The sequence below is a fragment of the Podarcis pityusensis genome (genome assembly GCF_964106645.2).
Source record: "Podarcis pityusensis genome assembly, chromosome: 10".
NCBI classification, from domain to species: domain Eukaryota; kingdom Metazoa; phylum Chordata; class Lepidosauria; order Squamata; family Lacertidae; genus Podarcis; species Podarcis pityusensis.
Genome location: NC_138035.1, coordinates 42165316 through 42189631, shown reverse-complemented (window position 1 = coordinate 42189631; position 24316 = coordinate 42165316). Strand labels below are relative to the sequence as shown.

General features: G+C 40.6%; 1 protein-coding gene across 6 annotated transcripts in view; it reads right to left on the bottom strand.

Moving 5' to 3' along the window:
• The window catches only part of PPP1R12A (protein phosphatase 1 regulatory subunit 12A), a 94055-nt gene that overhangs the window by 58569 nt on the left and 11170 nt on the right, over positions 1-24316 (bottom strand). For all 6 annotated transcript variants that reach the window (XM_080971323.1, XM_080971324.1, XM_080971319.1 and 3 more), the window contains exon 2: positions 6804-6934. In XM_080971323.1, the coding sequence (XP_080827449.1) occupies positions 6804-6934 (131 nt within the window). The remainder of the gene's footprint in view (positions 1-6803; positions 6935-24316) is intronic.

Below are 24316 nucleotides of genomic sequence, written 5' to 3'. Positions count from 1 at the left end.
TTGGAATAGGGAATGCTAGAAGTAGAAGTCATATCTTTATGTATTCAAATCCATTCTTTTCAAAGAAAAGCATACTGTACAAAGCTAGATCACTCGTAGCCGAGTAAGTTTGTCTTCCATGAACACAGTCTTAAGAACCACAGTGATTTCCTAATATTAAATGAGTAACAAGGTAAAAACAACAACCAGAAAATGCAATCTTATGAATACCTTGAGTGATCCAGTATTCTATAGTGTCATCCTAGTCAAAAAATATTCAGTGTGGGAGGCATCTCAAAATATGTTCTTAGATGTTATGCTCATTTCAACCTATTTAACATCTGAGACACAAGCAAATTAATCCATTGATAGCGTGCATTTTTTATTGACCTTAAGAAGCCACTGAATTAAAAAGCAAAGTACAGGAAAAGGAAGTGACTATTAAAACAATGAATGATGGTCAGACTGTCATCACCACTACCATAACAAACTATGGCTGCCAATCCCCTAGACTTTTGTTTCCCAGCCAATACTTAATCATGGAGTATCTATGATAGTCTGCCCCATCAGGTCACTAACATCAGCAGCACCAGAAACTGAGGCCTAGAATATCTGTTCAGCACATATCCAATACAAGCTGTTTTTCAACATTAGAAAAAGTATGGTTTCTCAATTCATATGTATGCAAAGCAAATACAGCACTAAATAACATCTGTTTCAGGAATGTCATACCTCCTTTCATGAGCTGAATACCAAATTGGAAATAGAACTATGAAGGAAAGCACAAACAGAATATGACACTAGGCTAGTTACTTTCTTAATTTTACCTACAGGAGAAAAAACATCCCATAAAAGACAGAACAAGACCAAAGTAAGTACAGTGGTACCTCTGGTTACGAACTTAATTTGTTCCGGAGGTCTGTTCTTAAGCTGAAACCATTCTTATCCTGAGGTGCGCTTTTGCTAATGGGGCCTCCTGCTGTGCATGCACCTCTAGCACGTGATTTCTGTTTGCATCCTGGGGCAAACCAGGAGCAGCTACTTCCGAGTTAGCGGAGCTCGTAACCTGAAGCGTTTGTAACCAGAAGTGTTCGTAACCAGAGGTACCACTGTAGTTATACTATACCAAAGCAAGGGGAAAACCTGCCTGAAGCTGAGAATTTCTGCTCCATTCCCCACTAAATAAACTACAAATCTAACTGGTTTGCACATCATCTAACCAGAACAGCAAACTGAGCTTTTCTCTATGAACTGTCTTCATTTAGTCAAACTGCTACTCCAACAGTATGGATTGTATTCCCAAGATCAGGGTAAGAAGCAGACACACAGAAGTTAGTTTAAAACAAAAACAAAAACCCTCCTTTGGGGGGGGGGGGACAGGCCTTTTCCTGCAATCTTTCTGTCAAGGGCTTCTAAAGCAACAGGCATAAAACAATATAAAAGGGAAACCTCAGCATAATTTGAAAAGGTGAAAACAGGATGGTTCCAGTAGATGCAAAGATCACTAATTTCCTTCCAAAGAACAAGAGTATCCCCAAATAATTACATCTTCTAGATAAGAATGAGGTTTCAAAGTCCACATTCCTCTCTCCAACCTTTCAAAAACAAAACAGTAAGTTGCCTGCAGTGGGGCTAGAGGTTCCTAGAATTGCCCTTCTTAACTTAAGAACCTACATGGTTATTCTCCGAGTTACCTCTAGAACTGCTCCAGAAGCAGCACAACCCCAGAATTTAAGGGAAGTAAAGTATGCAGAACTGAACAAAATGGTCTCTTCCCATGGACTTACAAATAAAGTTTCTAACAGTCAACTGTGCCGTCTAGTCATACTAACTGTCAACATTATATACACTTTCAAAGCAGTTTCAATGTGAATGAAATTATGTATTAGAACTTATGAAGGTCAATTAAAACATTAAATTGTTTATTTTAACTTTAAGAGTGCAATGCTATGTATGTTTACTTATATGAAAAAGAGAACACATGGTCTGCATGGAGAGGATCCTACACAGAGAAGATCTGACATGTCAGATTGAAAGAATCGGTAACAGGTGATAGAATCTCTGCCTAAGAGTCAAAGTAGGGCTAGATGGATAAATACAGTCTGATTTAGTCGTTCGCGACTGAACTTAATTGTCAGGGGTCCTTTACCTTTACCTTTTTAGCCTCTTACACTTGTCTTTAGTAAGTGGGTTAAATAAATCTGTGGTTAAATAATCTTTGATTGCTTTTTTCCCTTGCTAATTTTAACTACCCCCACCCCGCAGATGTATTTATTAAAAACTGAAGTATTAAGTTGCTGTTGGCATCCATCTGTCTTGGGAGACAATGGAAGTGGGCACCATTGAGGTAAAGTCAAACCATTGGAGAGTTACAGCACCAACTGTGGCTGTAGAGACCAATACGGGAGAGACATCTTTTATTGAAGCTGGGACAGATGAAGGCATCCAGTTGTGCTGCTGCAGATGCATGACGTTTATTCTCTCTGCGCTCCTCCCAGCAGTCATTCCTCCTCTTTTCACTGCTATGGATGCATGACCTGACTGCCTGTTTCCAGGCACTGTGATCATCAGCAAGGAATTCCCACATGGTAGGGACGCGGGTGGCGCTGTGGGTTAAACCACAGAGCCTAGGACTTGCCGATCAGAAGGTCGGCGGTTCGAATCCCCGTGACTGGATGAGTTCCCGTTGCTCGGTCCCTGCTCCTGCCAACCTAGCAGTTCGAAAGCACATCAAAGTGTAAGTAGATAAATAGGTACCGCTCTGGCGGGAAGGTAAAAGGCATTCCCATGCGCTGCTCTGGTTCGCCAGAAGTGGCTTAGTCATGCTGGCCACATGACCCGGAAGCTGTACGCCGGCTCCCTCGGCCAATAAAGCGAGATGAGAGCCGCAACCCCCGAGTCGGTCACGACTGGACCTAATGGTCAGGGGTCCCTTTACCTTTACCTAAAGCTAATGTTCTGAGCCTTCATGTCATGTTTGCAGACATCTTTATAATGCAGAGTTGATCTGTCAACAGACCTGGTGCCTAAAGCCAGCTCCTTGAAAGCATCATCAAAAATCAATTTCAGGTTTGTAGCTTGCAGGAGCCACAAAGCAACTCTCTCCCTCCACCTGACACCATTATCCAAGCATATACTGATTCAAAACAAAGAAGCAAATATTGTTCTTCTGGCCACACAGCACAACTTCAGGTACTTTCTCCCCATGTAGCTTCACTCTCATCTTAAGCAAAAAAGTAGCTTTACCTGGTGAAAGGCAGATCTATGCCCACATGATCCAAACAAAGCATTGAGAGCTGGAGTGACCATAGGAAGCAGGTGGAGGTTGACTACACCTCTTCGAGGTAACAATAACTATTATCATTTTAATTACAAACCCAGCAGAAGGAGAAGATAGTCCTAAGCAGGTTTTGTCTATCTGAGCCAAAGAAATAGTGTGACCAACTATTCAGTTTGGCAGAACTCGATAATGCAAAGGATATGAAACATCAGTTGTGATTGAAGTATCAATTAGAAGTTCTTGCCTTGAGTCTCACGTGTCTTATAAGTTGTCAACTTTTTACAAATAGTCAAGCCAAGTCCAGCAAGTCACAAAAACAATCATAATCAAATCAGCTGTTCACTTCTATCACAATGCAGATCAAACTTTCAGTATTAGGGTACCTAGGGAGCACTGTTCAAAATCCCCCAGGCACTAGGCACGTTTTGCGACTGATGCGAGTCAACTTGCAACCAAGGGAAGATATCTTGTCATCAGGTTTGGAGACTGACATCTCCACCATTTGGCTGGCATACAGCAACTTTTTCTGCTGCTGTGCATGCCCCCACGTTCCCCAGTATCAAAAGATATTGTTGCACACCAGCCAGCTTGTCGATTTGTAGTGATCTCTTGTCGCTGTCTTTTTCTTGTTTGTTTTATTTGATGTTTTATTGTGTTGTATATTGCTCTGATTTTTTTCTTTAAAATATAAAGCAGTACAGAAATGAAATTAATAATTACAGTAATGATGATGATGATGATATAAATTTCATATAAATGGCAACCCAGGTTTAAGGTGCCATTTGGTGACTAGCTTATGTATCTGAGTGAATCATAGGCATTTTATAGCACAGTGATATCTTAGCTATACCATGCTGTATACCAGATGGCAGTCCTGACTGTCCAATCTAGTCATGAGTGAAGCATATCTCTTACAACACCAAGGTCTTAAAACAGCTCCAGACTGCATAACCAATAGTCAGGGATGATGTGAACAACATCTAGAGGGCCACAGATTCTCCATCCCTGTCTTAAAAGAAAACTAACTAGCCTATTATGTTTAGAAACATGAAGAAAACAAAAATTATTAACTTCAAGAATGAAGCTAGACCACACAGCATAGATCAGATGGCCAGGTTCACAAAAACCTTTGTCAAGCACTAAGAAAATGTGGACGCACTAGCAATACATGATGTTTAACAGTTCTGGGAATGCTGCAAGACAACCACGCAAGAGTCACCCTACCCCAAAAAGGTATGGATGAGTATGGACCCTGTGTCTTAATCCTTAGCCAAGCCAGGAAAACATCCTGCTTACAACTCCTAAGATAGGCATTCAACCGTGAGTAAATTATTTGTTTGAGATCAGGACTGCAAGAAGGGACTCCAAGGGTCATCTTGTCCAGCCCCCTGCAATGCATCAAAATAAAGCCCCATGTAGGCAGTGACCTAGTTTTAAGGCTACTAATGTTTGAATCACAGTGGCCAACCCAAGAATGGCCACACTTGTCTGATCAGATAAAAGTTTATAGAAAGAGCTCCCAGCTGCAGAGACCACTTGGGCCCCAAGTGATAAAGATGGACTCAGGTGCATCTCCAGGCTGTGAACCTGTTCCATGAGAAAGAGCTCAACCTCTTCCAGAACAGACATTTTGCTACAGGATTCAAACTCATTATCCTGGTCTTCATCCAGCCCACTAACTGCAGCCAGGCCCTGGTCCAAGGCTTCTACAGCCTCACCCAATTTAGATGCAAAAGAAAGCAGGTTCAATTGTGATCAGCATACTGAAGGCATCCTGCTTCTAAACTCCTAATGCCTGCTTTCAATGGTTTCAGAGAGATCCTAAAAAGCTTTGGTATCATTTAGATCCCTAAAAACTTTAGGGATAAAATGTGCCCCTGTGGGACACCATAACAAAAACACCATGGGGCCGATGAGCTGTTTCTCAGTGTAACTCTCTGAACTTGGCACTGCAGAATCAAAACTACTGCAGTACAGTGCCTCCAATGCCTATCTCACAGAGTTGGTCCAGGAGGATACTATGGACAATGGCATCAAAAGCCACAGAGGAACAGGGGTGGGAGAGAACACCTGCAGTCCCTGTGTTGTGCCTGCAACAAAGGATATCCATTAAGGCCACTAAGATTGATTCATTCCCATCACCAAGAAAGAACCCAGATCAAGAAAATGAGAAACCTCCAGGAATGTCTGCAGCTGCTGTGCCCCTACTTTCTCCAGCACACTCCCTAAAAAGCATTAACAACATTCTGAGCCTGCTCAGTCACATCCTCTTTACTAGTTTTTGTTTGGCAAGCAATTATTTCTTCCATCTTCAACAAGACTGTTTAGGAGGGTGTGCTCTGGATGAAATGCCTATTACCTTCACACTTGAAAAGTGGAACATTTATGTACAACTGTTCTGCAAACATAAAAATGTATTTTTATGACACACACAGAGAGAGAGAGAGACTCAAAAGTAGTAATATGTTTGTATTTCCTGATTATAATTCTTATTGATATATAATAAGTTATTAACAGATTATATATGTACACATACAGACACGTATGTGTAATACATAAAGGAGGGGTATGAATGTGTGTGTGTACAGCATAAGTACTGCTTATTCAGTGGAATTACACACATTTATTCTATTATAACAGGCAAGGTGTCTTTAAATCTTAGCAATGCCATGGGCAAATAACTATTGAAACTTCAGTCCCACACATGAGAGGAAGAACAAATGAGATACGAAAACCATATACAATATACCTACTCATGTACCCCTTGAAAAGTAGTTTCAGCTGCCACATGAAAAAATTACTGAAATTTACAGCTGCTAAAATGCCATTCTAGTTTATATGTTAGCTCAAACAGAATTCTGACACATACTGCAGAGTCAGAAAGAATACAGCTAGTACTGCTTCCTTTTAAGGACAAACAGGATCCTACATTACTATATGCAATGCAAGAGGTGTCAATGTATAGCCTGGACAGGTTTAGGTTTCTCAAGCTCAGAGTTCTTCCTCATAAGGGCACCCAATACATCAAATTGAAAGGTTAAAGATTGTGGAGAGCTATCCTTAAAAGCTACAGCCACCCTATTTGTAAACTTCCCAGAAAATTCTATCAACATCCCAAGATAAGACAAAGACAAACTTTAGCTAAATGCAGCACTTGTTCTTTAACCCTAGATATAATTAAGTATCAACAAAAGGTCTGGTGCTCCAGTGTTGACTATTTCACAGGGAAACAAAAAACACAGGCTTCAAATCAAGTATCAAGTGCTCATTTCTAGAATATATGTTCAGATATATGGCTTTGTTACAAGATGATTAACAAATGTAGACTACTGCAAATTTCAAATTCACCTTTCAACGTAATTTTATTATGAGTGAGGGAACTGCATTTTTCTTCTTGTCATAAAGAACCCAGTTCTCATCTCATAAAATATGGAATACATTGCTCAAAGTATCCTGTCGTTAAACAGCTTCTTAGCAACGGTTGCATCGTAAGCCTACTAAACATCAAGGTAAGTTATGTTAAATATTGGGAAAAAATCCTTACTCTGCTATATCAAGATATCCACAGGAAGCAGCCGCATGTAGAGGTATCCAGCCTTCATTATCAGGTTGATTAATATTGGCTCCATTTTCCACCAGAAATTTCACCATATCTACATTATCATCTATGCAAGCCTATAAACAGAAGAAAAAAGTGTTAAGGTGGTTTTAACAATTGGCCAAAAGTCAATCTATGACAATAGATCTAACCGCAAACAGCCCATTCCACAACCAAACAGGCAGCAATAAGCCATTATCCCACATAAAGCACATGTTCACATGATTCGTGCTACACGAATTAGCCCATCATTTTCTTTTATTTATTCTGCATAAATATAAGAATCTCTATTGCCATTTCGAGTTCACTATAGCCACCTGCAACATGTTCCTTCCATTCATGACAAAATGTTCTTCTTATACGTGGTTGTTTGGTATATTTCTTCTCTGCCAGCTCACTGCCAGCCTTAGAAGGATAGAAGAGAATGCAGAGAGCATGTCTCTACTTTGTGATATATACAGAACTGTGAGGTTGTATGTCTTATCTGCCATAAGCTAGCCTAATACTCTTCACTTTTTGACAGTGTGAGGAACAAAACAGATCCTGCAGAGTTTCTAAAACAAAGATGTAGAAGAGAAAACACACATCACAAGATATAGCAAACAGCAAATTATGTCAATTTCCTTAGGGTGCAATTCAGTTTTGAGCTTATACTGTAAAAGCATGCATGCTTGGGTACCTAGATACCTTGAGAAACCTCTATGGGAATTAAGATTTCTATTATATGTATAACTAAAATCCAGCTTTCAATTGCCTGAGTCACACATGTAAATCACAGTTTGTCTCAAATAACGACTTAGTTGTGACTATGCCCCCCTGCCATGTAGGTCCCCACATGGGTTTCCTCCTCAACTCAGCACAGTACCCACACAGCTCTAGTATGGCTTTTTGTGCCATCCAAATCCCCCCCCCCAGGGGGGGGAGTATGTTCTCAGACAAACCACAAGCAATAAACCAGAAGTAAACCAAGAACAAACCTTGGCTTATTTATGGCTTACCACTCAGCCACAAACTGGATTCAGAAAACATGGGAAACCATACTATGGCATGTTTGAGCCATGTGGGTGCCATGTGCAAGGGGAAAAGCCACACAGGGACCTCCAACAGTAACACGGAGCTATACAACATTAAACGATCAAAATCCAATGCCTTCACTCAAGGCACGTAATCCAAACACTACAATGCCACATGTTTTTGTCCTTTTGGGTCTGAAGGTTTGCTTTTGTAGAACAAAATGTCCAACAATTCTATGTCAGAACTGTTACTCTCTAATCCTAAACATCTTCAGGACTCCAATGAAACCCCTGAGCAAAAGGCCATGACACATCAGATCACAACCTACAGCCTGCAAATTACAGTGGTACCTTGGGTTAAGTACTTAATTCGTTCCGGAGGTCCCTTCTTAACCTGAAACTGTTCTTAACCTGAAGCACCACTTTAGCTAATGGGGCCTCCTACTGCTGCCACGCCGCCAGAGCATAATTTCTGTTCTCATCCTGAAGCAAAGTTCTTAACCAGAGGTACTATTTCTGGGTTTATGGAGTCTTTAACCTGAAGCATATGTAACCCGAGGTACCACTGTATTAAGGTTAACAGAAACAAGTGGCCAACATCACATGCCTTTTCTTTCTCCACTGGACTAGGTACTCATTTACAGCATGGCTCGCTCAGCGCAAGCATTTTAGGCTGAGAACTATAAAACATATAGAAAGGTAAAGGTAATCTCATGGGCACCATCAACACATGTACACATGAAAACACTCAAAAAATCACTGTATTAAAACACACTCAGTGTAACCCTACACATTTCTACCCAAAAGCGAGCCCTCAAGAATTTATGCAGCAACAGAGACCTGTATTGCTTGGTGTTTACGGTCATTTTTCATTCATGTGCACTTCACTGACAATTTCAACATGCTTCAAACTAGCCAGCCCAACATTACTGCTATTTTGCTCAAAAGCTCATAGAAACTGAAAACATGGGGCACTATTTCACAAAAAATGAGACTATAATCAATGTTCTTTTTGAAGGGGTCATCATCTGCATCCACATAGAGCACTTGGGTGAAAACCATTACATTGTGACTACAGACTAAAACTGGACTGGTATATGCATGTGGTTCTGAAGGGAAAGAGAAATAATAACTACTAGCTACCATGAAAATCAGTTATGCTATGGGCATGGGTAAAAGTGTAACTAACCCATTAACCAGAGGCCTTGCAAAGTGCAACATGTGTTGATACAGGGTGAGATGGTCCTGGCCTACCAACCAGAGGCCTTGGAAAATGTGAGATTATGGTGCAACCTCATGTTATGGACTTGATACTAGGGACAGGGGGCCTGCTATGGGTGGGTTGGTGGTTTCTTGTGATATGGCAGGTTAATAACTGGATATAGAAAGCAAATCCATGGTTTCGAGAAATATATCAGTTAATGTCTGAATGTAAGATTATGAAGAGGAGTGTTGACTGGATAATCTCGTATATTAACAATAATGCACTATATAGCTGCTCCTGCTCCAATATTGTTACTCCCAAGTAAAAAAGTATGCATTGGGTTATCCCATTATATTTTCTCCTGCAGCCTCCTCTCAAGCTCCAAAAGTGAGCTGACTAGGCTAGAATTCCCAGTGTCTGGAATATAGGCCATTTTTTACAGAGATCATGGGAGGTAGTGATGAAACAGTGAGTTAGTGCTTATTGGGCACGATGGTGGCAGCTATCTTATTGTAAAAGAAGCTGATGCAAGTGTGACTTCCTGTGGAAACAAGGAAGAAACAGCAAGTTAAAGAAAAGAAGACGCTGCATTTCAGAAAAGACACAGAGGGATATAACTGCTGTCTTAGTTACTAATGGGCAAGAGGTACCCTTGCTTGTGCATCCCTGGGCAGAGATAGTGAGGGTAAGGTAAAAGCAGCAGGAGGCAACTTTTTGTTACCAAAATAGCTTGCCTCCAAGTTTCTTGCCATTGGGAACAACTCACACAGCAAGCTCAGATGCCTTCTAGGAATTGTGGTAGTGTAGATGTAGCAACAGAAAAGGTACTGTTCCAGTTATCAGGATGCAACTCTTCAGAAAATTGTGCCTGTATTGGTGAGACACTGGTGACTACAAAGTGAAGACAAAATAAGAGTGCAGAGAACAAAAATGATAGCTTTGTCTGCATTGTTTCTCAAATGATCCCACCAAGGAAGGCACAATCTACTGGACGTGTTGATGTCATCATACTATATAGTCTGATTTGGCTATTTGCTGGTGTCATTAAAGGTAAATAAAAGTCAGGGTAATCCTACCTATACTAAACATATAGGTGTCACAATCACAAACTGTCAGCTATTATGAAGTCCGTATTTTGCAGTCCTTTTGCTACAATACAGCCAATTCTGATGAAGTTTTGCACAAAACATTTTTTTCTAATCCGTCCTATTTAAGGTTTTTTGTTCATATTTTCCCTAAAACAATCAAGACAATTATAAAAGAAAATTTGATCTTTCTTTCTCTCCCCCCTTTTTTCTATGCTACCAACCACCACCAGACAGCTGTCACACTAAAGTATTAAGCAATCTATGATGTGATTTAGAATTATGGGGTCCTGATGGTCATAAAACAATTGCAAGAAAAACGCCCTCTTTCTCAGTTCAAATTCTGGAAAGTTGTTCTGTACTTATTGAAACAAACTAATGCCCTGAAATTTCACTACCAATTCTATGATGATCCATATAATTCTGTATCTTTAACTTTTTCTCCCCTGAATCTCATAGTGAAACAAGCAAACAATGGCTTATGCCACTGTCTTGTCCAAAATTGGCTTTGCCCATGAAATAGTCAACTCTGAGTAGTCAACACTAGACCAGGGTTTCCCAAATTTGGGTCTCCAGTTGTTTTTGGACTATAATTCCCATAATCCCTGACCACTGGTCCTGTTAGCTAGGGATGAGAGCTGTAGTCTAAAAACAGCTGGGGATCCAAGTTTGGGAAATTCTGCACTAGACTAAAGTGAGATGAACACACTCAACAATCACAGCCTAGGGCATTGTATTCTAAGGTTCTCATAGCGGGATCACACTTTTTCTGAATCTGAACTGGAAACAAATTTCACTTCTATATCTTATAAGATTAAATTTTAAAGTCAGTAACTTTTCTGTCTCCAAAACAGTACATTCCCACCCTCCATGATTCAATATGTGTCAGGGCTGCCTCAAGTCTCAGCTCACAAAAGACCAACGCCTTTCTTTTCTTATATACAAAAGTGTTTATTGCAGTTCATTGTTTGCTTAAGATCCGAGGCGCGCAGCCCTACGTCTGCTAGGCTTAGACCGCTGAAGTCCCTTCTGAATCCGTCTCTCCCCTGCACCAGTTTAAGAGGCTTGCGCTGCTCCACCTCTTTCTCTCTTTCCTTTTCCGCAGGGTCTTTCTGCCCGCTGGGGTTTCGCCCCTCCTGGATTCCTCCGACGCGGAATCAGACTGCTCTTGCCCCCTCCTGCGGGCTTTGGGACCTGGCCCCTCCTCCGGGCTCCCTGTACTTCCGCACGCCTCTACATTTGAACTTGGCGCGCGCGCCCATCCTCTAACTTTCCTTTTGACAGCTACGCTACTCCCTTCACTACTCCCCTCCCCTTCCGGGAGGGTGGCTTGCTCCGACCTCCCTCCTTTCTCTACTGCCGGAGCCGCCTCCCCTGATACACTGGAACCTCCACCCCCTTCGCTGCACTCTGGCGGGGAGGCTGGTCCTGACGCCCAGCTGCCACTTTGGGATCCCCCGCTGGCCCCCTGCTCCTGACACGTCCCCCCTGGGGCTCCCCTGGCCTTGACCACCGGCGCCCCCTTCTGGGAATCCTCTGATTCGCTGGAAAGACTCATGGAATCTCTAGAGTCATTGTCATCCTCTTCCTCGCTGTCCTGGGATTCATCCCCATCGCTCTCCATCTCCTGCCTACCCTGTGCCTCTGTCCCTGAACCCCTGACAATATGACATACCTCTTTCAGGATATGTCATTCAGCTACAAGAAACAGGACCATTCAATCACACCTCAAGTAAGAACATGGTCAATTACCAACCACAGCAAAGACTGAATAGAAGCAAGCAAAGCTAAAGCAGAATCAAGCACGATCACTAGCAACTTATTTTGTGGATGGGTACTTCAGAGTCACATAAAACATTTGACTAATGGGCTTATCAATCACCAATTTAGACTAGTAGTTGTGTGTCCCAGCACACAGCTGAAAATTACTGGCCAATGAACAAAGCTTCCATATCACTAGTACCTCCTTGGGGACGAGGATAGGCTGTTCTGAATGCAGGCAACTCCACTAAGAAATCAGAGGGCTTCCCTGTGTGGGTATGTTTCGTTACTTGTCATTAAATATCAACAACAACAAAAAAGAAATCAGGCTTTAGGATGGCTGCAGGAGGCAACCAAAGGTGAACCATCATCAAAAGCTCATCAAAGTCTCCAGGTTGACTCCTCAATACATTACATAACACATATGTATTTGCACACCAAGTTGTAGGTTGTATTTTTATTCTGGTACTTTAACACAAAGTGGGGACCTGCATCCTTTGCCCCTAAGAGGATTGTTCCTGTTCAAGGCTCCTGCTAACCTGAAAAAAGAGCCTTGCAATGCTATTCAGGGCCTACAGGGTGGGGAGGTTTCAAGACAGGGAAAAAGAAAAAAGACAACTTTGATGGAGGTCTTAGGGTGGGAAAAAATATTCAATTTTCTCTTTCCATCTCTCCTAAAACCTTTCCCCAAGTGACTGGTTTAAAGAGCACTTTTTTCTATACAGCAGTTGAAGGAACAAATTTGTGCAGAATGAGAAACAAAAGTGAGGCACATCAGTTGCTCCCTTCTGAAACCTCCCCTAATAGTTCAGAGAGGGTACTTAACCTTCTGGCATGTATTCTTTCTGACCTTTCCCCCACTCCCAAAACTGTAACCTGTTAGCAGCTCAAGCAAGCCAATTCCCTCTCTTCCCCCTTTTCTTTAACCGACACACCCCCTGGAGGCCACTGTGATGCTCCGTGTGTTGAGCTGTTTGATTTCAAAGAATCATAGAATTGTAGAGTTGGAAGGGACCACAAGGATCATCAAGTCCAACACCCTGCAATGCAGGAATCCTTTGCCCAATGTGGGGCTCAAAACCACAACCCTGAGATTGAGTCTCATGCTGTACTGTCTGACTTTGATTTCTGTATGCCTAGGAAGTCCTCCAAGTATGCAAAAATCACTACCTGCTCTGTCAGTTGCCACTTCTTATGCAGACAGGCACAGAACCACCAAGATAAAATATAAATAAATAATTAGAAGTCCTCACACAAAGTGATGCTAGTTTTCAGATCTCTACACTAAGCAGCTATAGACCTTGTTATGAACCTTTACTAAAGTAATATTTCTGCTCTCTGAATATATCCAGCTATCAAATACTACCAAAATTAATTTCCACTACCTTTGTAAAAGCCTACATTTAAACTGTTAGAGTGTTAGCTACTGTACTACCGCAAGAGGCCAAGGAAAGGGTACTAGATAGTTAAAGACAATTGGAATTTTTTCCCTTTGGATGGGTGCCTTCAGTTCACTGCAGAACAAAGTTAGCTGACCATATAAGGCTCTGGGATTCCCATGCAAAAGGCTCAAATATATTAACTATATGTATGCTAAAATCAAACAAGCTTCTAAAATGAGCCTGAAGTGCCCATGTATTAGCAGATCAGGAATATGGCTCTTTCAAAGATAGTAACAGCAAATGTGTCCACTTTAAATAGTACTTGTGGTGGAAAATTTTAGAGTCTTCAGTTAAGGAACAGTAGATAACTTGTGTCCAAAACAACAGGAGAGGTCTGCTTCCAATGATAGCTGTAAAGCTCTATCATGTCTCCTACTTCACTTTTACTAAATACTCTAGTTTGATTAGATGAAAATCTCTCTCTCTCTCTCTCTGTGTGTGTGTGTGTGTGTGTGTGTGTGTGTGTGTTGACATCAGTGCAACAGCGCTCTCCCACTTGTGCTCCCCAGCAAGGCATAACACCTTCATTACAGGAGCTTGTACACAGTCATGGTTAGAAGCCATTGAAAGCCTTAACCTGTTATGTTGGTCTAACCCAGGGGTTGGCAACCTAAGGCCCATGGGCCACAAGCGGCCCACGGGGGTCATTTAACCGGGCCACAAGCTGCCTGCTCGGTGAGTCCCCGTGTGCTGCACTAAACCGGCGCAGTGCAGCATGGGGACTCATTTCCACGGCACTAGAAATCACGTCTGTGCAGACGCCGGAAATTGAGGGCCCACAGAGGGATCTCCGCTGGAGTGAACCAGCTGAGGTGAGGTAAACCTTGCCGACCCCTAGTCTAACCCCCTTTTAAAGCTAACCAAATTGGTGGCCATTTTGTGGGAGTGCATTCCATAATTTAACTATGTACCGTGGACTTCCTTTTATCTGTCTGGAATCATCCAAAAGACTGCTTCATTGGATAGTCTCCAGTTTTATGAGAATGAGAACCCACTCCATTTCCACACCATGCATAATTTTATGCACCTACTATATACCTTACTTGTTTTTCCTCTATACTTAAAAGTTCATAAATTGGCAAACTTTTCTCATAGGAGTGTTGTTCAAGCTCCACGATCACTTGGGTTGCCTTTTTTCTGAACCTTTTGTGGCTCTACACTAACCCTTTTTTGAGGTGTGATGACTGGAACTATACACAGTATTCCATGTGTTGTCACACCACATATTTGTGTATCATTATATTGATAGTTTTGCTTTCAACACCTTTCCTATTGAACCATAACACATAATTTGTCTTCATCAAAGCTGCTGCACACTGGGGCAAGATATCTTCATCAAAACATATACCAAGGATGGCCCTATCACGAGGCTGAGTGAGGCAGCTGCCTCAGGCAGCAAATCCTGAGGGGCAGAAAAGGGCTAGAAAGGCATGACTTGTGGTTTGCCCTGAAACCTTGAAGCTAGCTTGCTTCCCTATGAGGCTGCATGAGGCAACCTACCTCGGGTGGCATACTTCACAGGGGGTGGGAGATCGATCCAGACTGGGATTTGGGGGAGCCAACGACGCAGCTGAAAGCCAAAGATGGGGAGAGCAGCAACACCACCTTGCAGAATGCCCTCTTTTCACCAAGACGCTCAGTGAAAAGGGGATGGTCCTACAGAGTGACTGTGTTGCCCCTCCCTCCATAGGGAGCGGGACTAGATCAGGGGGACATCTTGCCTCAGGCACCAAAGGGTGTTGGGCCAGCCCTGCTATATACCATGAACCAAAGTTCATTTTTCCAGACAACCACCGCTGGTTCAAACCATGCAAATACATACATGAAGCTATAATTTTTATCCCCAATATACATCATTTTGCTTTTCCCCCCTGAAGAAATACTTAACCGCAATACAAATACGTACTTTCAAGCAGATGGATGGATATAGATTGATAGATATGTACCACTGATCTGCTTATTGTATGATGATGCATTAAGCCATGGTGAACCCTAACTCATATTGGATAATAAGCCATATATCCTACAATCAATGTAATTCTGCTATATTACCAGAAACTTGTCTTGCCTCCTCAATATCTTAAAGAAATTGTCAACTTAGCCATAACTACAAACTCCTATATTTTATCCTTCCACTATTTGATTTTGGGTGTTAATGGTGAATTTCAGAATTTCACACATAGAATTCTAGCTACCACAAGCATGTAAAAGTTCATTATGTTATTGCCTAACCAACTGTTCCACATAATGCAATGGAAAGAATACTGGATGAAATTTGCAATACATTTTTTTTTAAATCACTGAATTCCATTTGCCATTGTGCTAGTATGGAGACATGCTTCTGAAGCTCCTTACAATCCCTTGTTTTATTATTATTAATTCGATTTCTTATTCACCCTTCACCACAATGCCCCAGGGTGGATTACAGCAATTTAAAATGCATTATTAAAATCAGCAGCACATTTCTCCAATACACAGAACAGCTTTTGACTATATAGCACACAGTGACACACAGTAGATTTAGATGTGTCCATTATACCCTGAAATAGAAGTATTTCTGTTAATTACAATGGGTTTGATCCTACATTGACACTCGGTTTACAGAAGGACCCTTTTATCAGCACAATTCTCCTTCCACAACAAAGCAATAATACTGGGCTCAACTCATTTTAAAGTGCCTATGTGAACAGATAGACTTTGGAATGGAACAACAATTTGCTATTCTCATTCCACACAGAGGTCATTAGCAAAATAGACAGACCCAAGGTAACTGTGCCTACTATCCCCACTAACAAGAAAAGAAAAAAGTAAAGAAAATCTAGTTGTTGGGAATGGGACAATTTAGCTGTGGACTAATAAAAAAAATATCTGGGGGTGTAATCTCTAAAATAAGCTTTGGGCTTCCAAGGTGATATAGCAACACCTCCATAAGACAGTCTTCTACAAAATGGCATTGTATATCATCAAGCGTTGTACCCCTATACCAATAGCCAACATATGTAGAAAGGAATAAGGAAATGGGATAGGTGCACCTCAAATTAAGATTTGGGCAAATCATACACCCACAAACCCATTTAGAACTTGGGGAGACACCACCCTTTTTCCGCTTCTGCTCCCAACAGATCCTCTTAGTTCTGGGGTCATCATGCATTATTACACAAATGACTAAAAATTCCCAGTATAAATATTATCATGTTTTTGAGGTTCAACAACTTACAAGCTTTCTAAAGGAACTTAATTATATGGTAGGCAATAATCAGTAACGCCAAAACAGTGCGTAAACATGTGGGGAATTAAGAGTCTCGAAAAGCAGGACATAACAACTGGTTCCAAAGATTTGTAGTACCCCTATCATAAGAGTTACTTCTGAGAACCAATGCTGCTGTGGTTAGAGCAATAATGAGGAAGCTAAGGCCCCCAAGCCTTTTATGCAGTCCTCCAGGTGCAGCAGTCTCACTCTTGCTCTCTTAGCCATCCCTCTGGAAATTGATTCTTTTTGCACAAAGGGGGAGGGGGCAGGTGTGGCTGTTAGGTAAGCCCAAGGCCAAAAAGAGCCTTGCAATGACCAACAGAGTAGGAGAAACTAGGAGAGAAAAGGAGAGTAGACGGAAATACAAAAGTAGAGTGTGCTGAAAAGGAGAAGCATTTGACAAATGATCATTTCCCATCTGCATTAATATGGAAGGGGGAATGGAGAAAGGCCTAAAACAAAGAGATGGAGATGGGGTAACAGAAAGATAAGATGACATGGAGGGGGGAGGGGGCACGGTGGAGTCCAGCAGAGAAAGAAAAAGAGAGAAAACTCATTCACCACCAGTTTGTGCCCTAGCCACTGCTAGCCTGGAAACCCCCAAAAGATGCTCCTTAAGGGAATATAATCCTCAACTGGGAAAAGGCTCGCAAACCCCTAGGCTAAAGCGTCTTTTGATCTAGAAACTTAGTTCAAATTCTCAGTCAACATAAAGGTCCCCTGGCACATACTACCAGCACTGAGAAAAACTCATCATTACACTAAAATGCCACTGAGAAAAAGACTGGAAGGAATACAAAAATATAATGAAGAAAATTATGTGTTCATAGTATCAAATTGAACACTTTTGGTTTCATCATGTGTCAAATTTAGAATTGTTTCTACCTTTCAGACGCCTTTTTACTGTATGACCACATGCTATTGAACATTCTCTGTCTGCAGCAATAACTTAAGAGCTCTTTTCAAATGGATCTATTTCCATTATTAGTTTGTCAGAAACAGGAAACAATTTGAAACTACTCTTCATAATTATAAACAAGTACATAAAGCTGGGTAGTTTTGAAGCCCATCTATTTACAAGCTACAAGTTGCTGTTCTGGTTTAGCATAAAAAACAATGCTTATTTGCAACTTGGACTGAGTGTCAATTAATGTTTGTAAGCAATGAAATAGACTCCCACCCTACAATTCAATGAAGAATATGTTTACTACTAGTCTCCAAGGTTGCACTTGAAATTTATGATACAGGAGAGTGATGCCTTAACATCCAAAGATATTTTGAACAGGGGGGAAATGACAAGTGATGAATACACAATCTCTCAAGCAGAAACAGCCTATGTTGATGATAGTATTTTAAGAAAACTGATTTACCCTTAACCAAAACAAACATTTTTGGGTATTCAAGGGCAATGACACAGCTCTGAAATAAAACTTTACTGAGGCTCTCATATTAATTCCCATGACAGAATATAAGACTTTAAATTCCCTTCAACTATACCACAGCCAAATTATTCTTTAGGACCTTAAAATAGGCATACATTGTTTACGCTGCCATTTGTGCAGAGGCTCCTGAACTTTTAAAGAGATTTTTAAAACAATATATTCAGGGAAAAAGTAGAGAATATCAATTCAGACAATTTAAGCTGTTTAGGTTCACAATTCTTATAGTCCAATACAGGGATTGTCAATCCAGTGTCCATTCATGCAATCCAGTGCCCACTTCTTTTAATTGCCGGGGGCATTTTTTGTTTGTTTGGGAAATGGAAGGTGCTTCCTTCATCCATGTAGGGTCTTTTCTGAATGGGGGATTAGACAGCACAGGCATGAGAGAGACAGAGGGATACACTTGAGCAGAGAGAAGAAGAGACATATGTGTGGCTGTATAGTGTGTGAGATAGAGGATACTTGTGTTTGTGGCCTGCATGCATGCTGCGAGTGGTGCATGAACATGCAAGAGGAAGTGTGGACACCTTGTACATTTTACATGGTACAGGAAATGCTCCCTGTTATAAGACAGCAAATGATACATTGTGCCACATGGGAGGAGTCCAAAGTGCTCACTGAACCACTGTTATCGGAGGCACAAGTGTCTGCAGTGCCCAAAAGTCTTTTTCCAGTTTCAGCTGGTGCACCAAATAAGAGCTACTAGACAGGGATGTCTGGGCCACAATTATCCATGTGCTGGCAACCTCAAAGCTGGACTACTGTCATGTGATCTATGTGGAACACACTATGTTAACGTAACTTATCCGCTGACAGTAGCACTAGGAATCAATTTGTTGCTGGGCCAAGTTTAAAATTCTGTTGACGAATTAAAGCCATGAACAACATGCAACCTAGTTACCCAAGGGAACACCTATGCCCATACAGACTAGCCCAGCTACTAAAATCTCAGGAGGGACCTTGTCAGATGTCCCACAACTAGAGCAGGCAGGGGAGGGCATTTTCTGTGTTAGCACTCAGTTTATGGAACCATGTCCACTTGGAAATAAGGCTGGAGCCTACGTTGTAGAGTACTGATGCCTTCTGAAGACGCATGCATTCATCTAGCCTTTAGGAGTTACTGAAGCTTTGAGAACTGTTCTACCTCCTGAACGTATGGTTGTATTTTAATTTGTATTTACTGTAATGTGTATTTATTGGCTTTAAATTTTGTTTATTAGATTGCCTTTTAAGGTTGTAAACAGTCTTTATGGAAGGCAGCCTACAGATGTTTTTAAAATGTCCAGTACAATTAAATATCTCAACAAAAAATGGCAAGTTGCATTTAATATTCAAAATTAAGAGCATGCTACTTATCTGAGAACAATGGTTACTCTATAAAGACAGAAAGTCTTAATTTTGTGTTCAAAAATTAGAAAAATCACATGGCTAAAACATATCAAGATAGCAAGCCAATCATTAGCAACTACTCCATTTCTACTTCAGAAGACGGGAGAGTTCTCTCATTCAGAACTCATTATTGTTTTGCTTCCTTTTTAAGGAATGTCAAAAATGTTAACATGCTTTTTATTTGGATTTGCTTTTTATGGCTAAAATGAAGCCAAGTTAAAGGGATAAAGTTTGATCAGATCTGATTTTGAGTTAACAATCCCAAGCTTGCTTATGGAAGATATTTGGAGTACTTATACATATGGTGGTATTCTTTTTAACAAGTTAAAAGAAACAACCTTCAGTGCAAAGGCTGTGTCATACTGCTTTCCAAATTGAAACACAAGTAGATCCAGTCTTAAGCATTTATTATAGAATAAATGGCAGGGATTCAATGTTCCATTTGTATGACAAAACCATTTCTACAAGAACGCTACAGCATTACTGATTTTTACATAATACAGAAACTCAACTTGTATAAGATTTTGAAGACAAGGAGCTATGGTATAACAATCTCTTTCCCACATTAAGTCCTTAACCCCCAAACTGAACCCTAAAGAGCAATTTAAAACCCCCACATGTTTGGATCCCACACAATACTTGCAAACTTAACTCCATGGGTTTTGCTTGTTTCAAATAGATAACATTATTTGTTTCTGCTCTATGTGGTTGCAAATGACATTATTAACCAACAGTATTTCATAAATTCTAAACAAGGCTTCTGTAATTCTGGTCGTTAGTGACAGAAGAGGCAACTTAGTCCTGATCTATTTAGGGACATTCGTACACTTAAGAAAAAGGAGAACAGGAACAGAGGTTGATATCATACACCACAAAAATTAGGCAATTATTTCCGGTTACATTTTAACTGCTAACTGAATCACTGTACTGGTTAGTCAACTATCTGCAAAGAACAAAACAAAAACAAAAATGGAGCAACCTTTTTGGCTAGGCAGCACCAATAGTTCAAATGTTAAGGATTAGCATTTATAGATATACTAGATGCAGCTGAAAAGTAAACAGCCAAGCAGACAAAAGTCTAGTACATTGAGAAAATTATTTCTTAAAAATGCAAATAACCATTTCAAAATGTATCAAGACAATATTGCATTAAATCCTATTTTCCCTCAAACTTTAAATAGTCCAACTCCAAGCTTCTGGCTAGACAATCTAAAAGGGGAACTACATACAAGTGTGCTGATGGAAGCGTCTTTTACTCAAAAAAATATAAACTCTTAATGTCTTACCATTTCACATGGTTTGAACTCAAGACAGTTAATGGACCTCTTGAAGCAGTTAATAATGTAATCTTCATTCAAACATAGTTCAGAGTTTATGAAACGTAAGATAAAAGATATAAATACAACACTTTTCAACCCTGATTTTAATCAAAGAGGAGTATGCACACTTCCGTAAAAAATGACCATCAACTCAAATAAGCCTCATTGAATTTAGTGGAACTTATTCACAGGTTAAGTGTGTCTAAACTTGCAGCCTTAGTACTATCAGCTGGTCATGAAAAATACACAAGTAAATACTGGGAACAAAGAAGGAGAAAATTGGATTTCCATGATGGAGGCCAGTAGCCCCAACTGGTATTTTCAATTAAAGGGGGACAGTTAATTTGACCTAAATCTATATATATTATATTCAAAGGAGAGGTTATTTGTTGTAACTTGCATGCTAAGATCACAGTGTTCTGTTGTAAAATGAAAGATTCTAAGAGTTTGACTCAACTGTTTGATTTATATTTTCACATGAATCTGGGCAATCACAGAATTCTGAAAATATTAAACAATTATTTATTATCTAGTCTAAATAGCAATATGAACATGTGTGTTCACTATCAATTCCCACTGCAACACACCAGATGAATTTCCAGATAGGATGTACCTGTACTAGACACACCAATAATTGCCAAAAAAACACACCCCAAAAGGCACCAATTCCTTCGAGGAGTAATGTTATTTCAAAATTGTGTTTAAAGTTGTCAGTTGATCAGGTGTGAAGAACCTTTAGCCCTCTACCTGTTTTCTCGACTCCAACTTGCATCAGTTCCAGTAAGCACGGCCAACGATTATGAGAGTTGTAGTTCAGCAACATCTAGCACCTAAAGTTCTCCACAGCTGGCATAAATCTACTGATAGCGGTGTTACAGCCAGCAGCAGTAGTCAAAACAGGGTGCTCAATGGGAGTTATGTGGGCAGCTTTCAATCCACTGGAATTAAGCCCCCTCATTACTCCAATATATCCATGAATCAGTCTCAAACCAGTTTGAAGCTGGGACATGTTTTCCCCTCCATTGACTAAAACCAATGGGTCAGTGGTTAGGGCATTTTTTCCAATCTTTAAATATAAAATTTATCCATTAAACAATCCCTATATTCACACTCCCATATTCACACTCCCATGCCTCTGATATACCCAGAGTGGTGTAGCATCCAGCAAACATACAGAATACAAGATTTTCTTTCCTCCAGTTTGAGAGATCTGGGGTGCAGTTCCTGGAGAAACACTAGTTCCTTTTTTGAAAATCTCACCTCCGTGCCTAGACACTAAATCCTTCCACTCTCATAACAAAATGCCATTCAATATATGTGTCATCTAGTCATCCTGAGACACTAACTCCCTGATCTGTTCCATTCCCCCAGCCCAAGAACAAAAACTCTTCAAAACCACTAACAAACAAAATAATCAAGAACTCCTCCCTTCCATTCCACACCAGGAAAGGTTTCAGGTCAGGAAATCCATGCGAATGGACATAGGTACTTTTGCTGTAGCAAACTGTAAAAGGCAGTAATACCTCATTACTACTCCCCACACCCAGCAAGCAAAAAGGTTTGTTAACTGACCTTGTGACCCACTTATTTATGTTAAAGTATCTGTCTTATCTATGTTAACTGAAAATGGCATAAAATCACTATGCTAATTATTCTTTCTGAGCACCAAAATTTGTGTTCTCATCATCTTAGTGTGGCCTCATAACTTCTTTTGCTATCCTTAGACTGAACTTTCCTGCACCTGACTTTGATCCTTGCATACTGGGCCTTTGAGGAAACACAACTTTTTAGCCTAGAAGTCTGTGAGTCAGCGATCTAGGTTCTCTTCTTCCCCACTGTCATCTTCATCCACCCATCCAACCCACCTGGGTTTGAGATGAGCAAGAGTACTTATTCTTCATTCACCCTCCTTATGGGTCATTATGGTATATGGAGTGGGACGTTCTGGTATACAGAATGCTATCATAAATGATGAGCTTGAATGGATAATCTCATGATTCCTACCTTTCTGAGTTACTATGCATACTATGTGAAGTGTCTTCATTGCTGGAGCATGTCACTGCTTGAATCATGGTACACACACACACACACACACACACACACAAATTGCCTGCAACTTTACATCATCTACTGTTCTCACCTTTTGAAGTATGTCTGCTTTGAGGAAGTAGCAAGCAAATTGAGCAATTACATTCCAAATCCTCTCCCTTGGCAACAGCTTCAGCTACAGTCTTCTCTACATCTTGGGTAGTTAAATTTAAGTTGGAGTTCAAAAAAGGTATGGCGTTTAGTCTGAATTTTCTAATGAATCTTGGACCCCATCATATGAATAGTTTGGCAGAAGCAATCTTTCAGTCAGAGTCAGAAGTTATATTGCAACTGCAAAAAGGGTCTTAATGGCCACCTTGTGTTTAGGCCCAGATTCATTGGTTGTCGTTGTAAATGTTAGCAAGCATACATTCCTGCTATTTGATATTTTGGGACTGTGGACCACCCCACAGCAGATTTCTGTAAAATTGGAAAAGGATCCTGGTCATTATTTCTAACTCTTCCTTAATGAGATCATGCTTTAGAACCCATTGTAGGCCTACTTTTTTCTGTCCAAGTCCTAGGCCCAGCATGCCATGCGGACTTCGAAACATATTTTCAAGTCTCTTTTTGTACTCTGGGATACCTGACTCAAGCTCAGTGGGGTGCTCCATTTGAGGAAGGTTTTCATTTGCATGGATACAAATTTTCTGGTGCTTTATGAAGAGTTTTAGGCAGTGTTAGAAACAGAGATATGAAAGCTAGGAGCTAAGTGGCACCTTAATCCGAGGTTATGGACACAACAACATAATATCTACGTGCTCTTTTTTATAACAAAAATACAAAGCTGAAAATGAATGAACTACAGTTAAAATATTATGTTAATTTTTCACATGGTCTAGTCCTTTCCCTGCTTACCCCCCTAATATTCTTAAGTGGGTCTCTTCTCCAGTATTCAGACAGTAGCTGGAAGTGGTAAGGCAGAAAGAAGTCCATCCTCCCTTCCACTCTGTAGTTTTAATCTGAAATCTTAGGCGCAGTGCTGCGCCCAGAGCTCAGAAACTGCTCATGCTAATGAACTTCTCTGTCGCAAAATGCGCCTAGAACAATAGGAGTTTCGAACACTGGTTTTAGGTTAGCTCAGTCTTGTCCAGATGATGTCACCAGCTCCTCAGGATGTATGGCTTACTCCACCTCAGGCTGAAGGAGAGGGAGACACACACACGCTAAACAAATTTAGGATTGTTCGGTTAGTATTTCAAATCGTTGTTACAGTAGCTAAGTCATTACAGCAACAGAATTAGTCACATGACATGTTATAATTTTTATGTAAGTAAATTGCAAACAGTGCACAGTTCTGAGATATATAGACAGTAATAATTACAGAAAAGAAACCAGTGTTAGTGAACTTATACTGTATTGAAGGTTTTATAATGAAAAAGTATAAGCTGGCTCATGCCTTGCTACTCTTCTCTTTCATGTTCTTGTACAGGCTGATGTTGCAAGCTATTTGAATCCTACTATCT